The following is a 17,128-nucleotide window of genomic DNA, read 5'->3' as shown; positions in this document are numbered from 1 at the left end:
AGAACATGTTCTGTTTTTTTACAGTGCAGACGGATCACGGACTCATTCAACGGCCGTATGCATGAGGCCTTAGGTTGAGAATATGACATGCGGCGGTGGGCGCAGCATTTCAATGTTCGCCTCAAGCAGCAGAAAGGCTAGGTGCACCCCTGGTATTGACAATGACAATTACAGCTTTTGGAATATTATAAAGCATGTCCGACAACAAGTAAATAAGAATTATTCTCATTACTAAGATTTTATCACCCCCTGTGGGTCTCAGTGCATAAAGGTAACTGCAACAATTCAGATCATAGTAAAATATACTCAGATTGTTTGACCAGTGAGAAATCGTACCCCAGTGCTCCCCAACCTGTAGCCACATGTGGCATCCCTGTTCCCTGCACTTGGATGCCCAGGTGTTGGCAGATATTATTGTGTACTTGTGGCTGCTAGGGAACGGGTACATGTAGCGGAGAAGAAAATCCACAGTAGATCTGCCAATATCCTTCAGCAGAAAAATCTGCACTAAGTGGTGCGGAAATTATTGCATGGATGTGGCGGGTTCTCACTTTCTGCATTGCAAAGGATACAATTCACAGAGAATATCCGCATCATCAAGTGACCGCTGATGATTTAAAATGTGCACCACATCTGCAGATTTCTTGTGGGAAATATCACAGCCCGTGGATGAGATTTGTGAAAATCTCACCCACTTTGCTGCTACTTTAAATGCTGCAGAATTTCCGCAGGAAAATCCGTGGCTTTTTTTTTCTAATTGTGGCCATGCTGTTAAAACGTAAAAGCCAAATGAATCAGTCATTTCTTTAAGGGACTGAATAAAACAATCTGATCCGGGGCAGTAGAATAAATGCTATATATTCCTCTTCTGAGATACACCAACGATAGGTATGATAAGAGTCTATGCTCATATTTCCCATATTGTCCAATAATCTTAGAAAGTGATGGTCTTTTGGAGAATCCTGCAGATCTTTGTCCTGATCCTACAGTGTGCAAGCCGTCACGTGGAGGGCATGCTGTAGTCACCCCTCCTGCTGCTTATCCTGCCCCTCTCCATTAATAACTTACCAGAGGCTTGGAGTAGTATTTCTCATGTAGGATGATGTAACTTTTGGAGAAGGAGGGGGATGCTAGGGAGGAAGGGGCGTGCTCTCTCTATACATTGCCATTCTGTTTTGCAGCAGGATTATCCTATCTAAGTATAAATAGGAGAGCTGGCATAGCTGAAGGATGCTGCACCCAAAGGTACCACCTTCTCACTGCCCAGGATGGCACAGACACTTAAGCTGGTCAATAGGACTTCAGTATTCAGGAACCTGACTGAGCAATGGGCTGAATCCATGTTCAAAAATCCAGAGAAAATCATCAAAAGACACAAGTGCCTGGCAGATGTGCCCGGACCCTCTGCTGCCAGCTTCTTGACTGATATATTCTTTAAGAAAGGGTTATCCCGGCTGCATGAGCTACAGGTAAGCGGTTTTCATAAAGTTTGTACTATCTGTATGTTTATGGGACTTAGTAAATCATCCTGTGTCAGACCAAGGAACTAATGCTGCCAAATGACACTATGTTTTATTTTATTTATGTTTTTATTTGTTTTATTGTTTTTATTTATTGTCTTTTTATTGTTTATTTATTGTGTTTATTGATTTCATTGTATTTATTGTTTTTACTTATTGTATTTTATAAAAAAAAGTGTTGCACACTGATTATATTTTTTGCCACATTTTTTCTAATATAAGTTGGTCAACGACGCAACTAAAGCCAATTTGATGCCCGCTGATCTCAATGGATGAAATAGTTTCCTATAATAAGTTGCAGTTTGGTCACTTGACTACCACATTGCACTGTAGAGTTGGGTGGTATGGGCATTATACACTATGTTGTACTAGGTATGGCAGAGTCAGGGCATGCTGAGGCTGTAGTACGTCAAGGGCTGTCTCCCTTGTCTGTATCACATCCATGTGTTGTCATACAGGAAGAATGTGGTAAATGAATCATTTTCTGCATGACCAATATATTGCTCACTTTATCCCTAATCCCCAACTTCTGATTCGCGCAGTATGGAAAGTGTCCATGTACAGTACTTATTACCTGTGACCCAGGGCTACAAGACAGGTTCTACAGCGTGTCATATTCAGTACTTAGTCATCTGTGTTTCCTTTCTTACAAATTTCCTCCTTACATAACTGTAAGGATATATGTATTTGTGAGATGGCTGCTTGCACCATGGGATGTGGCAATAGGTTTCAGCACCTTTGCGAGTGGACAAGGCTTCCCCCTGACAAGTGCATATACTCAGACAGGCTTTCTGTCTATGTGATGTAGACTTTGTGGAGTGTGTATTGTACATTTCTGACCACAGGGTGACACACACAATGTCCAGTAACTTTGGGAACTTATTGCTGTGTTACATTGTTCCTGTATCATAGCCCAGAGCATCATTCACAATTCTGCTGGTTGTTTTGGAAATGGTCGACCAGCTTTTTGACAGACAGAGCTAATGGCATACACGCCAACTGCCCCTGAACATCTGGGAGGCTTCCAGAAAAAGAAGAGACCTCCCAGAATACTTGGCAATTCTCTGAGGCTCAGCGCTATTGCTTGTCAATCTCCCAGACAAAAGTTGCCAAGTGTAGCTAATGGAGTGGGACGTTCAGCCGCTGTTCACAACGCTATACCTTGTCTGTTGTAAAGGATGAACGTTCCGTGAGAAACACTCTAAATCTGGCAGAATTGTGATTGCAGCTCTGTATATTAATACAAACTGGTTGGCACCCATGAACAGGTCGAAATAAGTTAGACATTGTATTGGCGGGGCTTTTCATTTAGATTCATTTTATATATGGACTGTGAAATGGTGTTTAAAGGTAGACATGATGATTCCATGTAATGGAGCTGGAAAAGTTGCAGATAATTTTCTTCATTGAGGGTCTAAAGTATCCACTGTGGATGGCTGACATTTTTTTGGTCATTTTCTCCCTAGCCTGACTTTGATTTTGTTTTTCGGGTTGGTACTGCAGTCATTCTCTGTAGTAATTGGACATAGACGTGAATATAAAAAGGCACAGAGCTCAGTGGTTAGTATTGTTGTCCTGCAGGTCTGTGGTCAGTTCAGAACCAGCCTGGGCCATGGACTTCTTATGTTCTTCCCATGTTTCCATGGGCTATCCCTGGATATTCCAGCTGAGTTTGTATGTTCTCCCCATTCTCACATGTGTTACATATGGCTACAAATATACATGTTATAAATCTTGTATTTGCACACAATATACACCTCCGTAATGTATACTCGGAGGCTTGAGCACTGTATGAGTTTGCAGATTTATGACATTACTTTAACCCCTTCATTACTTCTGTGTTTCATCAGTTGCAAGGAAAAGCCAAGTATGGGCCTGTATGGAAGGCCAGCTTCGGTCCCATCCTGACTGTGCATGTAGCTGAACCAACCCTGATTGAACAAGTCTTACGACAAGAAGGAAAACATCCGATCCGCTCAGATCTGTCGTCGTGGAAGGACTACAGACAGTGCAGGGGGCATTCATATGGACTACTTACAGCGTAGGTATCCAGAAAAATCCTCTAAATGATGCCAAGGGCTAGCAGGGTATTTACCTGCCTGTGCTTTCTAGTTAGGATATATATTGTTTTATGGATGTGGTAAGACCAGCTATCCAATATGGACCAGGCAGCCATGAATGTAAACCTGCTATGTGATGTTCTTTGAAGTCATTATACTTATTTTATGATGTGCAATTTTCTATTAGCTTCAGAATCTTAAATTGGAGAATCACTTTTTCATATAAGGATCCCCCTGCTAATAAGTACATTGCCAGGTGTCTTAATGTCAGGACCTCAAGCAATCAGCTGTAATCTGTGGGGGAAAGCAGGCACAAGTGATCAGTTTCCCTGCAGTGCCCCCACAGGTGAATCAGGCATTACATGATGCATTACTGAAACCCTGTGGGTATATTCTGTCTGCCTTCACTAACAGATGAGGTTCTTGAATGGGGCACCACCATCTACTAAGTCACAATTCCTTGATAGGGTATTGTAAAATGTAATTGATACTGTTTACTTATAGTATTACTAACCATACACTTTAAAGGAGTTTCCAAGAGCCTTAAAAAATCAGATAACCAAAAAAGCACTAATCTTCTGACAGTCCTGCAGTTCTAGCTCCATGGCTCCTATCCCCACTGGACTGGAAGTGACGATGTTCCATACATGCTCTCATGACTGCTGCTGGCCAATCAAAGGACTCGGCAGTGACATGTGCATGAACAGTATGTCACTGCTGAGGTTCAGAGGTGACAAGCCATTCAGGTACACATTGCTACTGAGGCCACTGATTGGCTGGCAGTGGTCATGCGGCGTATACCAAGCATTATCATTTCTGGTCCAGTGGGGACTGGAAGTGGTAGAAACAGGAGATGTAGGGCTGGAACGAATGAGTGACGCCCCATTTAACTGTGTATGTTACCTCTCATTTGCCATAATTCGGCTGTATGGTAAACCCTGTATATTTTGCTATTAAGTGGTACTTGTTTGTATGATCCTTGCAGTGAGGGGGAGGAATGGCAGCAGTTCCGCAGCACTTTGGGGAAGCACATGTTGAAGCCTAAGGAGGTGGAAGCTTACAGCGATGTCCTGAATGATGTGGTTGGAGACTTAATTAAAAAATTTAAGTACCAGAGGAGTCAAAATCCAGAACATGTTGTCAAAGACATCTCTAGTGAATTCTACAGGTTTGGATTAGAAGGTAAAATTAAAACCTTACTTATTGACGTTAAGTTCAGTACATTTAACTGTATATTTTCCAGAAGAATTAAAATAAGCCTATAAGTATTATGTTCATCTTTTCTAGGTATTTCTTCTGTCCTTTTTGAATCTCGAATTGGTTGTTTGGAGACCACGGTTCCTAAAGAAACAGAGAAATTCATACAATCCATCAACACTATGTTTGTGATGACCCTTCTAACTATGGCCATGCCCAAATTTTTGCACAAAATTTTCCGAAAGCCCTGGCGAAAATTCTGTGAGTCCTGGGATTACATGTTTGCTTTTGGTAAGGATTGCTTTGCATCTTACACATTTAACAGTAATACCAATGTGTATGTCTAAGAGATCATTTTCACTGTTGGATCTTTTGTGGGTAAAATACATAGAAAACCGCTAAAGATGATAAAAAGGGCAACCACAAGGTTGTTATTTTAGCTGGTCATGTGCAAATCAGACTACCTTCCGTTTTTGGTCGGATCAACTAACCATCTAATGTATAGAGTGGGCTTGTGACTATCATCTGTCGGAAATGATTGCCCTCTCTTTACTGTAATAAGAGGGATGTAAGTTAGTGACGGAATCAGTAATGATGTTTGGCCACATTTAGGGGTTTCTACAGGGTCATAATTATTTTTTCATCTTCCCAGAGTACCCCAAACACGGTATATATTTGACCCATATACCTGTTTTTCAAGTCAGCACTTCCCTTTTCTCAGCTTCACTGGATCCTGGCAGGATGTTTACATCCAGAACTTCCTGTTTTCATCAACTTCCTGCTGGGATTTCTAACCAAACCTAGCATGCCTTACTCTGTAATATTTCTCAGGGCTTTCTCCGTCTAGGTAACACGGAGGGGGGAGGTGTAAGGGGTGCGACTACTGCAACAAGAACCGTCTGACAGGCGGAGCAAGAAATGAGAAAGCAAAGCATGTTGGGTTTGGTTAGAAAAAACAGTAGGAAGCCGATGAAAACAGGAAGTTCTGCTTGTAACATCCTGCCAGGATACAGTGATGTTGACAGAAGAAAATTTCTGCGATATAAACAAGTAAATGGGACAAAATTGGGCTACTCTTGGCAGATAAAAAAAAATTTCATAATGAAACCAGAGAACCTGTTTAAGCTCCGAAGTGAAAATCCAGCTATGGAAATGTACCCTTCGATAAACTCACTGTAACATTACACATCTACGTATGGGGTGGAATTCCAGACAGAATAGCTCTTTGATCTATATAATGGAGTATGAATTTTACCTTTGAGCATACATTTCTATCTCTGTGACGTATTTTTCTGTTGAGGCTGATGTAATCACAGCTGTGTGGTGTCTTATCTCGATATCAGCAGTAGATGCAAATACTGCAAGGTCTATAGCAATTTCCTCTTTTTAATCCTGAAGGCCACAAATACCTTTACATCAGCCACTTTAGATTTTCCTAAGGTATTTGTCCTAAGATGAGTAAACAGTAAAAGTGAAATCTGATGCTGATTTGCCTTTACTGATATAACTAGGCATGGCTATATGGCTCAGGTATTCATTTAAATGATGTTACAGTATTCCTTATCAACCATATTATCTCAGGGTATTATTTAGGGTACTGATGTATAACGCAATTGATGAACCAATGCTAATTTCTGTTGGATTTGTATATATGTATCATATGAGGTATGTCAATTTTTTTTATTTTGCAGCTAAAGGTCATATTGACCAAAGAATGGCGGATGTCGCTGAGAAACTGTCCCGAGGGGAGAAAGTAGAAGGAAAGTACTTGACCTATTATCTGGCTCAGGAGAAAATCCCAATGAAGTCTGTGTATGGAAATGTGACTGAGCTGCTTCTAGCTGGAGTAGATACGGTACGTCAGCAGTGGTTGCACATAGATTATGGTAAAAATTAGAATACCTGTTATGAGTGATGAAAGCACAGCTGAAAAATATGGAGAACAGTATAATGTATTCGTCTTATGCTATATACAGTGAGGAACAGAAGTATTTGAACACCCTGCGATTTAGCAAGTTCTCCCACTTAGAAATCATGGAGGGGTCTGAAATTCACATTGTAGGTGCATTCCCACTCTGAGAGACAGAATAAAAAGATAATAATTCATGAAATCACATTGTATGATTTTTAAAAAATGTATTTGTCTTGCACTGCTGAACATAAGTATTTTAACACCTAAAAAATCAGTGTTAATATTTGGTACAGAAGCCTTTGTTTGCATTTACAGAGGTCAAATGTTTCCTGTAGTTCTTGACCAGGTTTGCAGACACTGCAACAGGGATTTTGGCCCACTCCTTCACACAGATCTCCTCTAGATCTGTCAGGTTTCGGGGCTGTCGCTGAGCAACATGGAGTTTCAGCTCCCTCCAAAGATGTTCTATTGGATTTAGGTCTGGAGACTGGCTAGGCCACTCCAGAACCTTGATATTCTTCTTACGGAGCCACTCCTTGGTTATCCTGGCTGTGTGCTTTGGGTCGTTGTCATGTTGGAAGACCCAGCCATGACCCATCTTCAATGCTCTAAGGGAAGGATGTTGTTGATCAAAATCTCACAATAAATGGCCCCATTCATCCTCTCCTTAATACAGTGCAGTCGTCCTGTCCCCTTCGCAGAAAAGCACCCCCAAAGCATGATGTTACCACCCCCATGCTTCACAGTAGGGATGGTGTCCTTGGGATGCAACTCATCCTTCTTTTTCCTCCAAACATGACAAGTGAAGTTTAGACCAACAAGTTCTACTTTGGTCTCATCGGACAACATTACTTTCTCCCATGCCTCCTCTGGATCATCCAGATGGTCATTAAAAAACTTCAGAAGGGCCTGGACATGTGATGACTTGAGCAGGGCAACCTTCCGTGCAATACATGATTTGAAACCATGACGGCGCGGTGTTATACCGACAGTGACCTTTGAAACTGTGGTCCCAGCTATCTTCATGTCATTGACCAGCTCCTCCCTTGTAGTTTTGGGCTGATTCCTCACCTTTCATATCATCAGTGATACCCCACGAGGTGAGATCTTGCATGGAGCCCCAGTCCGAGGGAAACTGACAATCATCTTTAGCCTCTTCCATTTTCTAACAATTGCTCCAAGAGTTGATCTATTTTCACCAAGCTGCTTGGCAATTGCCCCGTAGCCCTTTCCAGCCTTGTGGAGGTCCAAATTTTGTCTCTGGTGTCTTTTGACAGCCCTTTGATCTTGCCCATGGTAGTAGTTGGCTCTGACTGACTGTGGGGTGGACAGGTGTCTTTAAAGAGCTCAGACAGGTGCTACTAAGTTAGAGTAATGAGTGGAGTAGAGGTGGACTTTTTAAAGGCACAGTAACAGGTTTTTGAGAGCCAGAATTCTTGCTGTTTCTCAGGTGTTCAAATACTTATGTTCAGTAGTGCAAGACAAATAAATTCTTTAAAAATCATACAATGTGAATTTCAGACCCCTCCATGATTTCTAAGTGGGAGAACTTGCAAAATCGCAGGGTGTTCAAATACTTCTGATCCTCACTGTATGTAACAAAATGCTAAATGGGATCAAACACAGTCAGAGACAGTGACACAAAAGTCAATTTCAAATAAGACTTTGCCTGTTCTTTATTTTGTTGCACAAATTAAACCTATATCTATTACAATCAGGCCCAAAACACAACTCAACCACTGCTCGGCTGAGTGATAACTAAACATATACATTTCACTGACTATCCAAGTGGCTTACTACCAACCACTTGAACCAATTTACATTAACGTGTGTTACCTCACACTAGGGGTAAATATTTAAGGCTAGCAATCACATAACCGTCTCTCCAGACAGGTTCTGTCTCCTCAGATGTCTCTCTCTCTAGTGCACACTTTAAACCTAAAATAACCCAGTAATGAGCTGGACTTATGTTTCAAAGAAAACTGGTACTGGCCAGGAAGGGAATGATAGGCGGCTCTACCAACTTGCCTATCATTCCATAGAAAAATTTGGTCCTGAAAACAGGATTTACCAAAGCCCTTAGAAAACCAGTCTTTCCTGGATTCCTTATATCTCATCCAGTTTTCCCTGGAATATATATATATACTTTCTGGAGGCTAGTACACATATGAGAGGAATCTTGGGGAAATATAATGATCTCCCAACACTTTTCATGTCACCATGTTATATATTACTATATATTAGATATTAATTTCCCTTTGTTTGTTGTAAATATCTAGCTCATACATTACATTGTTGCTTAAGATCTTTTTTTTTTCTAATCTTAATGGCAGATTTCGAGCACTCTTTCTTGGAGCCTATATGAATTAGCACGGCATCCAAAAATACAAGCCTCTCTGCACCAAGAGATCCAAGATGTTCTTCAAGGCAGAGATATTGCAACAGCAGCTGATGTCGCCAAGATGCCCCTAATGAAAGCTGTGGTGAAAGAGGTGCTAAGGTAAATTTATACAACAGATATATATAGCACGTACGTGCCCTAGGAAACTCTGTGTAATAGGTTTGCTCAGGGTCCATTGCAATGTTTTAAAGCTTAAAAGGGTTGGCCAGGATTTTGATATTGACAACCTATGCTCAGGCCCCTGTCAATTAGTTGTTTCGTTGTAGCTTTGGCCCTGGAACTACACAGCTACAGCCATTGTGTAGTGCACTTCAATGGATGCAGCGCTGCAGTAACAAGCCGATCAAATATTGATGGCCTATCCTGAGGTTAATCCAACAGTATAAAAGTACTGGAGAAGACCTTTTTCGATTGGCCACATAGTGGGAAGGAACATTATGCCCACAAATTTTCTCTTCTCTTTTTTTTTACTCTGATGGACAGAATTGTTATTACCACACATTAAAAGTTAACTGTGTCATATTTCCTGTTGGCTCTAATTTATATAAAATGTTTAAAATCTTCAATAAAGATGTTTGTAAAAAAAAAAAAGTCATAAAAGTTATATCAACCTCTTTTAGGCTGTATCCTGTTATCCCTGGCAATGCCCGTGTTATATCAGACAGAGACATCCAAGTAGGAGAGTACATCATACCAAAGAAGGTGAGTTCACGCATGCATTCTCTTTAGGCCCCATGCACACGACCGTGTCTGCTTTGTGGACCGCAAACCACGAATCCGTAAAACATGGACATGGCCTTTAGTATGCCGCATCGTGTCCTGGAAGCACATGGAAGCCCTTCCGTGTGTTTCTAGGTCCGAGTGTCCGCACCGCCAAAGATAGGACATGTCCTAGCTTTGGCCGCAACCACCGTGATGTGGTGTACACATGCCCGTGTCCATATTTTGCAGATCTGTGGTTCGCGGTCCGCAAAACAGACCTTAATACATTTCTGCTACCTGCATACACCTAACTCAGTCTAATACAACTTATTGGAGTTTACTCAAGTCATGCCATTAACAGAAACACGTTTCTTTCAGACACTCATTACGCTCTGCCACTATGCCACATCAAGAGATGAGAAGTACTTCTCAAACCCTAATGAATTCCACCCAGAGCGCTGGCTGAAGAAAGATGAATCTCATCATCCATACGCCTCTATTCCATTTGGTTTTGGCAAAAGAAGCTGCATTGGGAGGCGTATTGCTGAGCTGGAGGTGTACCTTGCACTTTCAAGGGTAGGTAGAAATAATGTTGTGAAGTGATTATACATGCTACAGATCCTTGAAATGTCTCCACGAGAAGCCCTTCATCATGTCTATGTGTCACTACCGGTATCTGGGCAAGCCTATGTGAAGACTGTACCGTTGGCCTGAATGGTTTCCCATAACAATTAATGAGGGTTCCCATAGTAAATGTTAGTCATTGGTTTACTATGGAATTCATTATGTCTTTCCTTGTACAGATGTAGCTGACTTTACATCACTTACCGATATAAGATAAAGCAGTCATAAGTAAAACCACAGATAACACATCATGATATCACAATGAATTGTGCAAAATATTAAAGGGGGTTTTCCAAGATTTTGATACTGATGACCTATCCTTAGGACAGGTCATCAATATCTGATCAGTGGGGGTCAGACACCAAGGACCCCCACCGATCAGCTGTATGAGAAGGCATCGGCTCTCCTGTAAGCGCCGCAGCCTTCTCCGTGCTCACCAAGCACATTGCCATACATTGTATAGCGGCAGTGCTTGGTATCGCACCTCAGCCCCATCTCACCCACAAAAATGGACAACCCCTTTAGCTCTGCTGCTAATGTGCTTTCATTATCTTCTTAGTTTTAATGATGTCCCAATTTCTTTTCCAGATTCTTACCCACTTTGAACTAAGACCTGAGCATCCAGGATCACTGGTGAAACCCATGACCAGAACGCTTCTAGTTCCAGACAGAGAAATCAATTTACAATTTCTAGAGAGATAATTTCCCACTTCCTCTTTCCATTCCTGTGTCGCCATTCTATGTGGTCTCATAGATTGTATCGTTAGTCAGTGGTTTTCTGAGAACTTTCCAAACATTCTCTTATGCGTTTCTGAAGGTTAACCGAACCGAAATCCACAAGACTCCTCGCTGAAGTTCCTTAGCTGTTGAACATTATGTGTCCAGCATAAATAATATAGGAGAAAAGATAGTGAATAATATTTATTAATATAAGGTCATAACTGCCAGTTATATGGAGAAATGCAGATGGAATTTGTGTTACTAGTTACGATGGAGCAATGACCTTAGTGATGTGTTGGACTACCTTGGCTCAATTGTCACTAGATCAAGCCTTACTTTACCGTCTTAATTCAACTATTGTAGTAAATTATATTTCATAGGAAATGGTTTGTACATACAGTATTTTACATCTATTTATTATCTGTGTATAGACGTTTATGTAAATAGCTGTAATATGGTAATATCAGTGTGAGGCGCTCAGTTCTCCATTTTTTGTATACTTTTTTGACATATCTTTTTATCCATGTCCAGTTTATTTAAAAAATTTATTTTTATATATTTAATATATAACATAATAAATATTTGTTTTATTTATATATAATATATGACTTGTGTGCTTATTATTATGTGTAAGTGTGGGGAATTTTTTTTAGACTTGAAAGAAAATGGTAAAAAAAGGTTTTCTGGTCTCTACTTAACATTTAAAGGGGTTTTCAGGAGTACAATACTGATGACCTACCTTTCATCAGGATAGGTCATCAATATCAGATCAGTGGGTAGGGGTCAGTCTCCCAGCACCCCCCTCCGATCATCTTTTTGAAGAGCTTCCTCAAAAAGCTCCTTAGCAACCACAACACCGTACATCGTATAGTGGTTGTACATGGAATTGCAGCCCAGGTCAATTTGCTTAAATGAAATTGAGCTGCAAATAAGCCACGTGACCATTGAAAGGCCTAGAAAGAGGTCACGGTACTCATCAGGGTGCTGCAGTCTCTTTTAACAGCTGATCGGGAGTGTGGTGGGACGGGCGGTGCTAGGAGTTGGACCCCCGCCCATCAGATATTTATGTCGTAGGCTGAACATAGGCCACAAATATGGAACTCCAAGAAAACCTATTTAAAGAGTAACAAAACTTTTAATCAGGTTTTTTTAAATGTCCCAAATTCCCTAAAAATAATTTTTTAAATATACTTTATTTATTGATTTAGATTTTTAACTAAAGATATTTCGCCCTAAATCCCTGATTTCCTGCGCACATTAAATTCACTATTCTTCGTGGTGTACGGAGTACTGACTGTGCACGCTATCATTGGGGCCGCAGAAAGCAGAGTACAGGCAGGAGCGCACATTGCTGCTCCTGACTGTGCTTCCCTCAACGTTTACTAACTCCTGGCATAGCACATGGGTACCCTGTAACAATGTGCTATGCCAGGCTTAGTTGAGCAGAGTAGGCTACTGCCTGTGCCGGGCTAAGAGTCCTGCATGTCAGCTTTTAGCTTAGCGAAGCAGGCACAGGCAGGAGCCGCTCAGCTAATCCTCGCATAGCATATGGGTACAAGGTAGTAACCCTCGGAGGGCTCCTGCCCATATTCCCTGCGCTGTGGCCCCATTAATAAAGTGCACAGTCTGTACTCCGTACATCGCTGACAAGTCAGTGGTGTGGTGAATAGTGAATTTAAAGCAGGCAGGAGATCAGGGCTTTAGAGGGAAATATCTTTAGTCAAAAATAAAAAAAATCTATCAATAAAGTATATTAGAAAATGTATTTTTAGTGCATTTGGGACATTTAAAAAAAAGCTTGATTCAAAGTTTAGTTACTCTTTAAGTTTGGTGTATCAATAAATCATCTGCTTAAGAGCAGCAAAATAAATGAATCATGTTTGCAAATGACAGCCGGAATTCTGAGTGGTTTGGCCATAAATATAGTGACTACATTCTGTGTTTAGCCTGATTATTACAGGGGTTTAGACAATCCCTTTTTGTTAGAGGAGTTCCCTGGTGGCAGGCTGATCAACAGGCGTTCCACTGTTGGAGCACCAAGCAATCAGCTATAGTGTTCAGGAGAACAGCGCCACCACAGGTAAAGTGACGCATTACCCATTTCCTGTTCAACTGAATAGACTGTCTAGCCAGAGCAAGTCTGCTCTGGCTAACAGAAGAGGATCATTTATGGTGGAGCCACCTCTATTAGCTGCAAATACCCTTAAGAAAGTAGCTTTTCTGAACTGAACAAGCTTTTACATTAGGGTTACAAGATTTCTGTGCATGGCAGCCTTAGTAGGCAATAAATGATTTTAATATTGCCAATATTTATAATAGACAACATGTTTTTATGGGTTATAACCTTACTTTAGATATAATATATTTTAGAACTAATAGAACTTTAACTACAGTATATGTTAAAGGTGTTGTGCAAGAATGGGGGATTTTTGGCAAATCCTCCACAGGCTGGACCTGTAAAGCCTGCCCATCAGTGACGGTGATGCCACCGGGAACACTTGTCATGGTCTTACCTTCTTGCTGTTCTCCTTCGTTTGACATGTGCTGGCGGCCATCTTGGTTTCTGGGTTTCTTGTAGCCTCCCACCCTGCGGCTTCTCCTTCCCACTGGGAGGAGCTGGATGCCTAGCTCATATATATAGGAGGTCTGTGGCTTCAGTTCCTTGCTTGGTCCTCCTGTGTTCACATGCTTCTAAGACTGCTGCTGCTTCTGGTTCCTGATCCTGGCCTCGTCTGACTACCCCGCTGGTTCCTGATCCTGGCTTCGTCTGACTACCCTGCTGGTTCCTGATCCAGGCTTCGTCTGACTACCCTTCTGGTTCCTGACCTCTGGCTACGCAAGACCCTGCTTCGGTTTAGCCATCCGTTTGGACTTTTGCTTACAGCTTGATTTTCAATAAAGCCTTCTTATTTCCACTTATCTCTTGTTGTACGTCTGGTTCATGGTTCCATGACATTAGGACCAAGCCATGAATTCTGACGGTACAGGGCCATCCTCGCTACCTACGCTGGTTGCCAGACTTGATCAGCAGGATCACCTGTTGGGTCGGTTCGCTGTGGCGTTGCAAACCCTGCTTGAACGCACGGCTCATTTCGCTTCCGTTGCCGATGGGTCGGTTGTCGCTCCTGGGCCCGCTCCTACTGCCGCTCCGGTTGTTGCGCCAGAGTCTACCCCGACACCTGTTGCTGCGCCTGCGGTGTCTCGGGGTATGACCGATTCTGCCCCCCTTCCACAGCGCTTTGGGGGAGAGCCAACTCAGTGCCGAGGTTTCCTTAACCAGGTGGGCATTTATTTTGAGTTGCTGCCACATGCCTTTCCTACTGAGAGATCAAAGGTGGGCTTCTTGATCTCGCTGCTCTCGGACAAGGCCTTGGCCTGGGCCAGCCCTTTATGGGAGAACAACAATCCGGTGGTTGCCGAGTTTTCCGGTTTTGTTGCTTCTCTTCGGAAGGTATTCGATGTGCCGGCTCGTGCTGCCTCTGCTGCGAAGCTCCTTATGTCCATCAGACAGGGTTCACGATCCGTAGCTGAATACGCCATTGAGTTTCGTACCCTGGCAGCAGAGGTGGGCTGGAATAATGAGGCTCTGGTCGCTGCTTTCTCTCATGGTCTCTCGGATGCCTTGAAGGATGAGGTTGCAGCTAAGGACCTACCACTGGAGCTCGAGTCTCTTATTTCTTTCCTGATTTTGATTGACACCAGACTCAGGGAGAGACCTTCCTTTAAGGAGAGCCTGCGGAGGTCTTCTAACAGATTGGCGCCTACGTTTGCTGTCCCACCCGTGCCTCCCTCTCCTCCCACGCCTCCTGGGGATGACTTGTCTGGGGGTGAACCCATGCAGCTGGGGTTTGCTCGCCTGTCCGAGGGGGAGAGGGTACTCTGGAGACGCGAGGGCCGATGCATGTACTGTGGTCTCGGTGGGCATTTTCGGTTGGCATGTCCGAACCGTCCGGGAAACGCTCGCACCTGAGATCCTGTCGGGGGCAGATCTTGGGTGGAGTCTCCTCGTCCCCGGTTTCCCGTGTTGACAAACCACTGATCACTGTTGTCCTCTCCTGGGTCGGGGGCTCGGTGACGACCCAGGCGTTGGTGGACTCTGGTGCTGGTGGTTTGTTCATTGATAGTGTGTTCGCTGCCGCCAATTCCATTCCTCTGCAGCCTCGAGGTTCCCCACTGGCTCTTGAGGCGATAGACGGCAGACCCCTTCTGCCGCCACACGTGACTCATGAGACCCTTCCAGTGGGGATAGCCATTGGTGCCGTTCACAGAGAGTCGGTCTGTCTCCAGGTGATTTCGTCTCCACACTACTCGGTGGTCTTGGGGTACCCCTGGCTCCAGAAGCATAATCCGACTTTCGATTGGAGATCGGCCGAGATCCTCTCGTGGTCACCGCAGTGTGGGGCTAGTTGCATCCATGGGCCTGTCAAGTTGCTGTGTACTTCCTCGGACTCTCTGTTGCCTCCTGAATACGAAGAGTACCGGGATGTATTCGATAAGGTGCGCACGGTTGCCCTACCTCCGCACCGCCCATACGATTGTGCCATAGAGTTACAATCTGGTGCCGTTCCTCCTCGTGGCAAAGTCTATCCACTGTCGGTAGCGGAGAATGAGGCCATGGAGGAGTACGTGAGGGAGGCGCTTTCACGCGGACACATTCGCAAATCCTCGTCCCCGGCAGGGGCTGGATTTTTCTTTGTGAAAAAGAAGGGCGGTGAGTTGAGGCCTTGCATCGATTACAGGGGTCTCAATCGCATCACGATCAAGAACGCTTACCCGATACCCTTGATTTCCGAGCTGTTCGATCGCCTCAAAGGGGCCACGGTCTTTACCAAACTCGACCTGAGGGCGGCATATAACCTGGTAAGGATCAAGGCGGGCGATGAGTGGAAGACCGCGTTTAACACCAGGACCGGTCATTATGAATCCTTGGTTATGCCCTTTGGGTTGTGCAATGCGCCCGCAGTCTTCCAGGAATTCATCAACGATGTTTTCCGTGACCTGTTGCAGCAGTGTGTGGTGGTCTATTTGGATGACATCTTGGTATATTCTGAATCCATGGAGGCCCACATTATGGATGTCAGACGAGTGTTGCAACGGTTACGAGAGAACAGGCTGTTCGGTAAGCTTGAGAAATGCGAATTTCACCGATCCCAGGTAACCTTCTTAGGTTACATCATTTCCGCTGAGGGGTTCTCCATGGATCCTGAGAAGGTTTCGGCTGTCTTACAGTGGCCCCAGCCCAGTGGTCTCTGTGCCCTGCAGCGCTTTTTGGGCTTCGCCAATTATTATCGGAAGTTCATCAGGGACTTTTCTATGCTAGCCAAGCCTCTCACGGATCTGACCAGGAAGGGCAGTAATTTCCAGGTCTGGCCGCTCGAGGCCATCCGAGCTTTTGAGGCTCTAAAGTCCGCCTTTGTGTCGGCTCCGATTCTGTCGCATCCCAACCCTGGGTTGCCCTTTGTCCTCGAGGTGGACGCGTCTGAGACGGGAGTAGGCGCCCTTCTGTCTCAGCGTAGAACACCAGAGGGTCCTCTGCTTCCTTGTGGGTTTTACTCCCGGAAACTGTCTTCCGCGGAGTGCAACTATCAGATTGGTGACAGGGAGTTATTGGCCATCGTGCAGGCCCTTAAAGAATGGAGGCACTTGCTCGAGGGTTCAGTGGTTCCGGTTCTCATCCTGACGGACCACAAGAATCTGACCTACCTTTCTGAGGCCAAGAGATTGACACCACGTCAGGCCAGATGGGCTCTGTTCTTGTCACGTTTTAATTACGTGGTCTCCTACCTACCCGGTTCCAAGAACATCAGAGCGGATGCCTTATCACGGCAGTACTCCGAGCTGTCCGGGGAGGAGTCGATTCCGACTTCGGTCATACCTCCGAATCAGATCCTGGCTGCCATTCGCACCAGCCTGACCTCTCCCCTGGGTGAGCAGATTTTGGCGGCTCAATCTGGTGCTCCCTCTGGGAGACCCAACGGCAGATGTTTTGTGC

The 17,128-nt window shown here is 43.9% G+C and overlaps 1 protein-coding gene across 1 annotated transcript; it reads left to right on the top strand.

Annotated features, from left to right (window-relative positions):
• The first annotated feature begins 1,247 nt into the window (after positions 1 to 1,247).
• On the top strand, positions 1,248 to 11,686 carry LOC122931986 (25-hydroxyvitamin D-1 alpha hydroxylase, mitochondrial). The gene is made up of 9 exons (XM_044286118.1): positions 1,248 to 1,469; positions 3,371 to 3,561; positions 4,566 to 4,762; positions 4,868 to 5,068; positions 6,469 to 6,632; positions 9,023 to 9,189; positions 9,711 to 9,792; positions 10,171 to 10,368; positions 11,005 to 11,686. The coding sequence occupies exons 1-9, from the start codon at positions 1,269 to 1,271 to the stop codon at positions 11,116 to 11,118; spliced, it is 1,515 nt and encodes a 504-aa protein (XP_044142053.1). The 5' UTR covers positions 1,248 to 1,268; the 3' UTR covers positions 11,119 to 11,686.
• The last annotated feature ends 5,442 nt before the right edge of the window (positions 11,687 to 17,128 follow it).

The sequence above is a fragment of the Bufo gargarizans genome, chromosome 3 (genome assembly GCF_014858855.1).
Source record: "Bufo gargarizans isolate SCDJY-AF-19 chromosome 3, ASM1485885v1, whole genome shotgun sequence".
Taxonomy (NCBI): domain Eukaryota; kingdom Metazoa; phylum Chordata; class Amphibia; order Anura; family Bufonidae; genus Bufo; species Bufo gargarizans.
The sequence above is the reverse complement of the archived record's forward strand: the minus strand, read 5'-3'. Positions and strand labels throughout refer to the sequence as shown.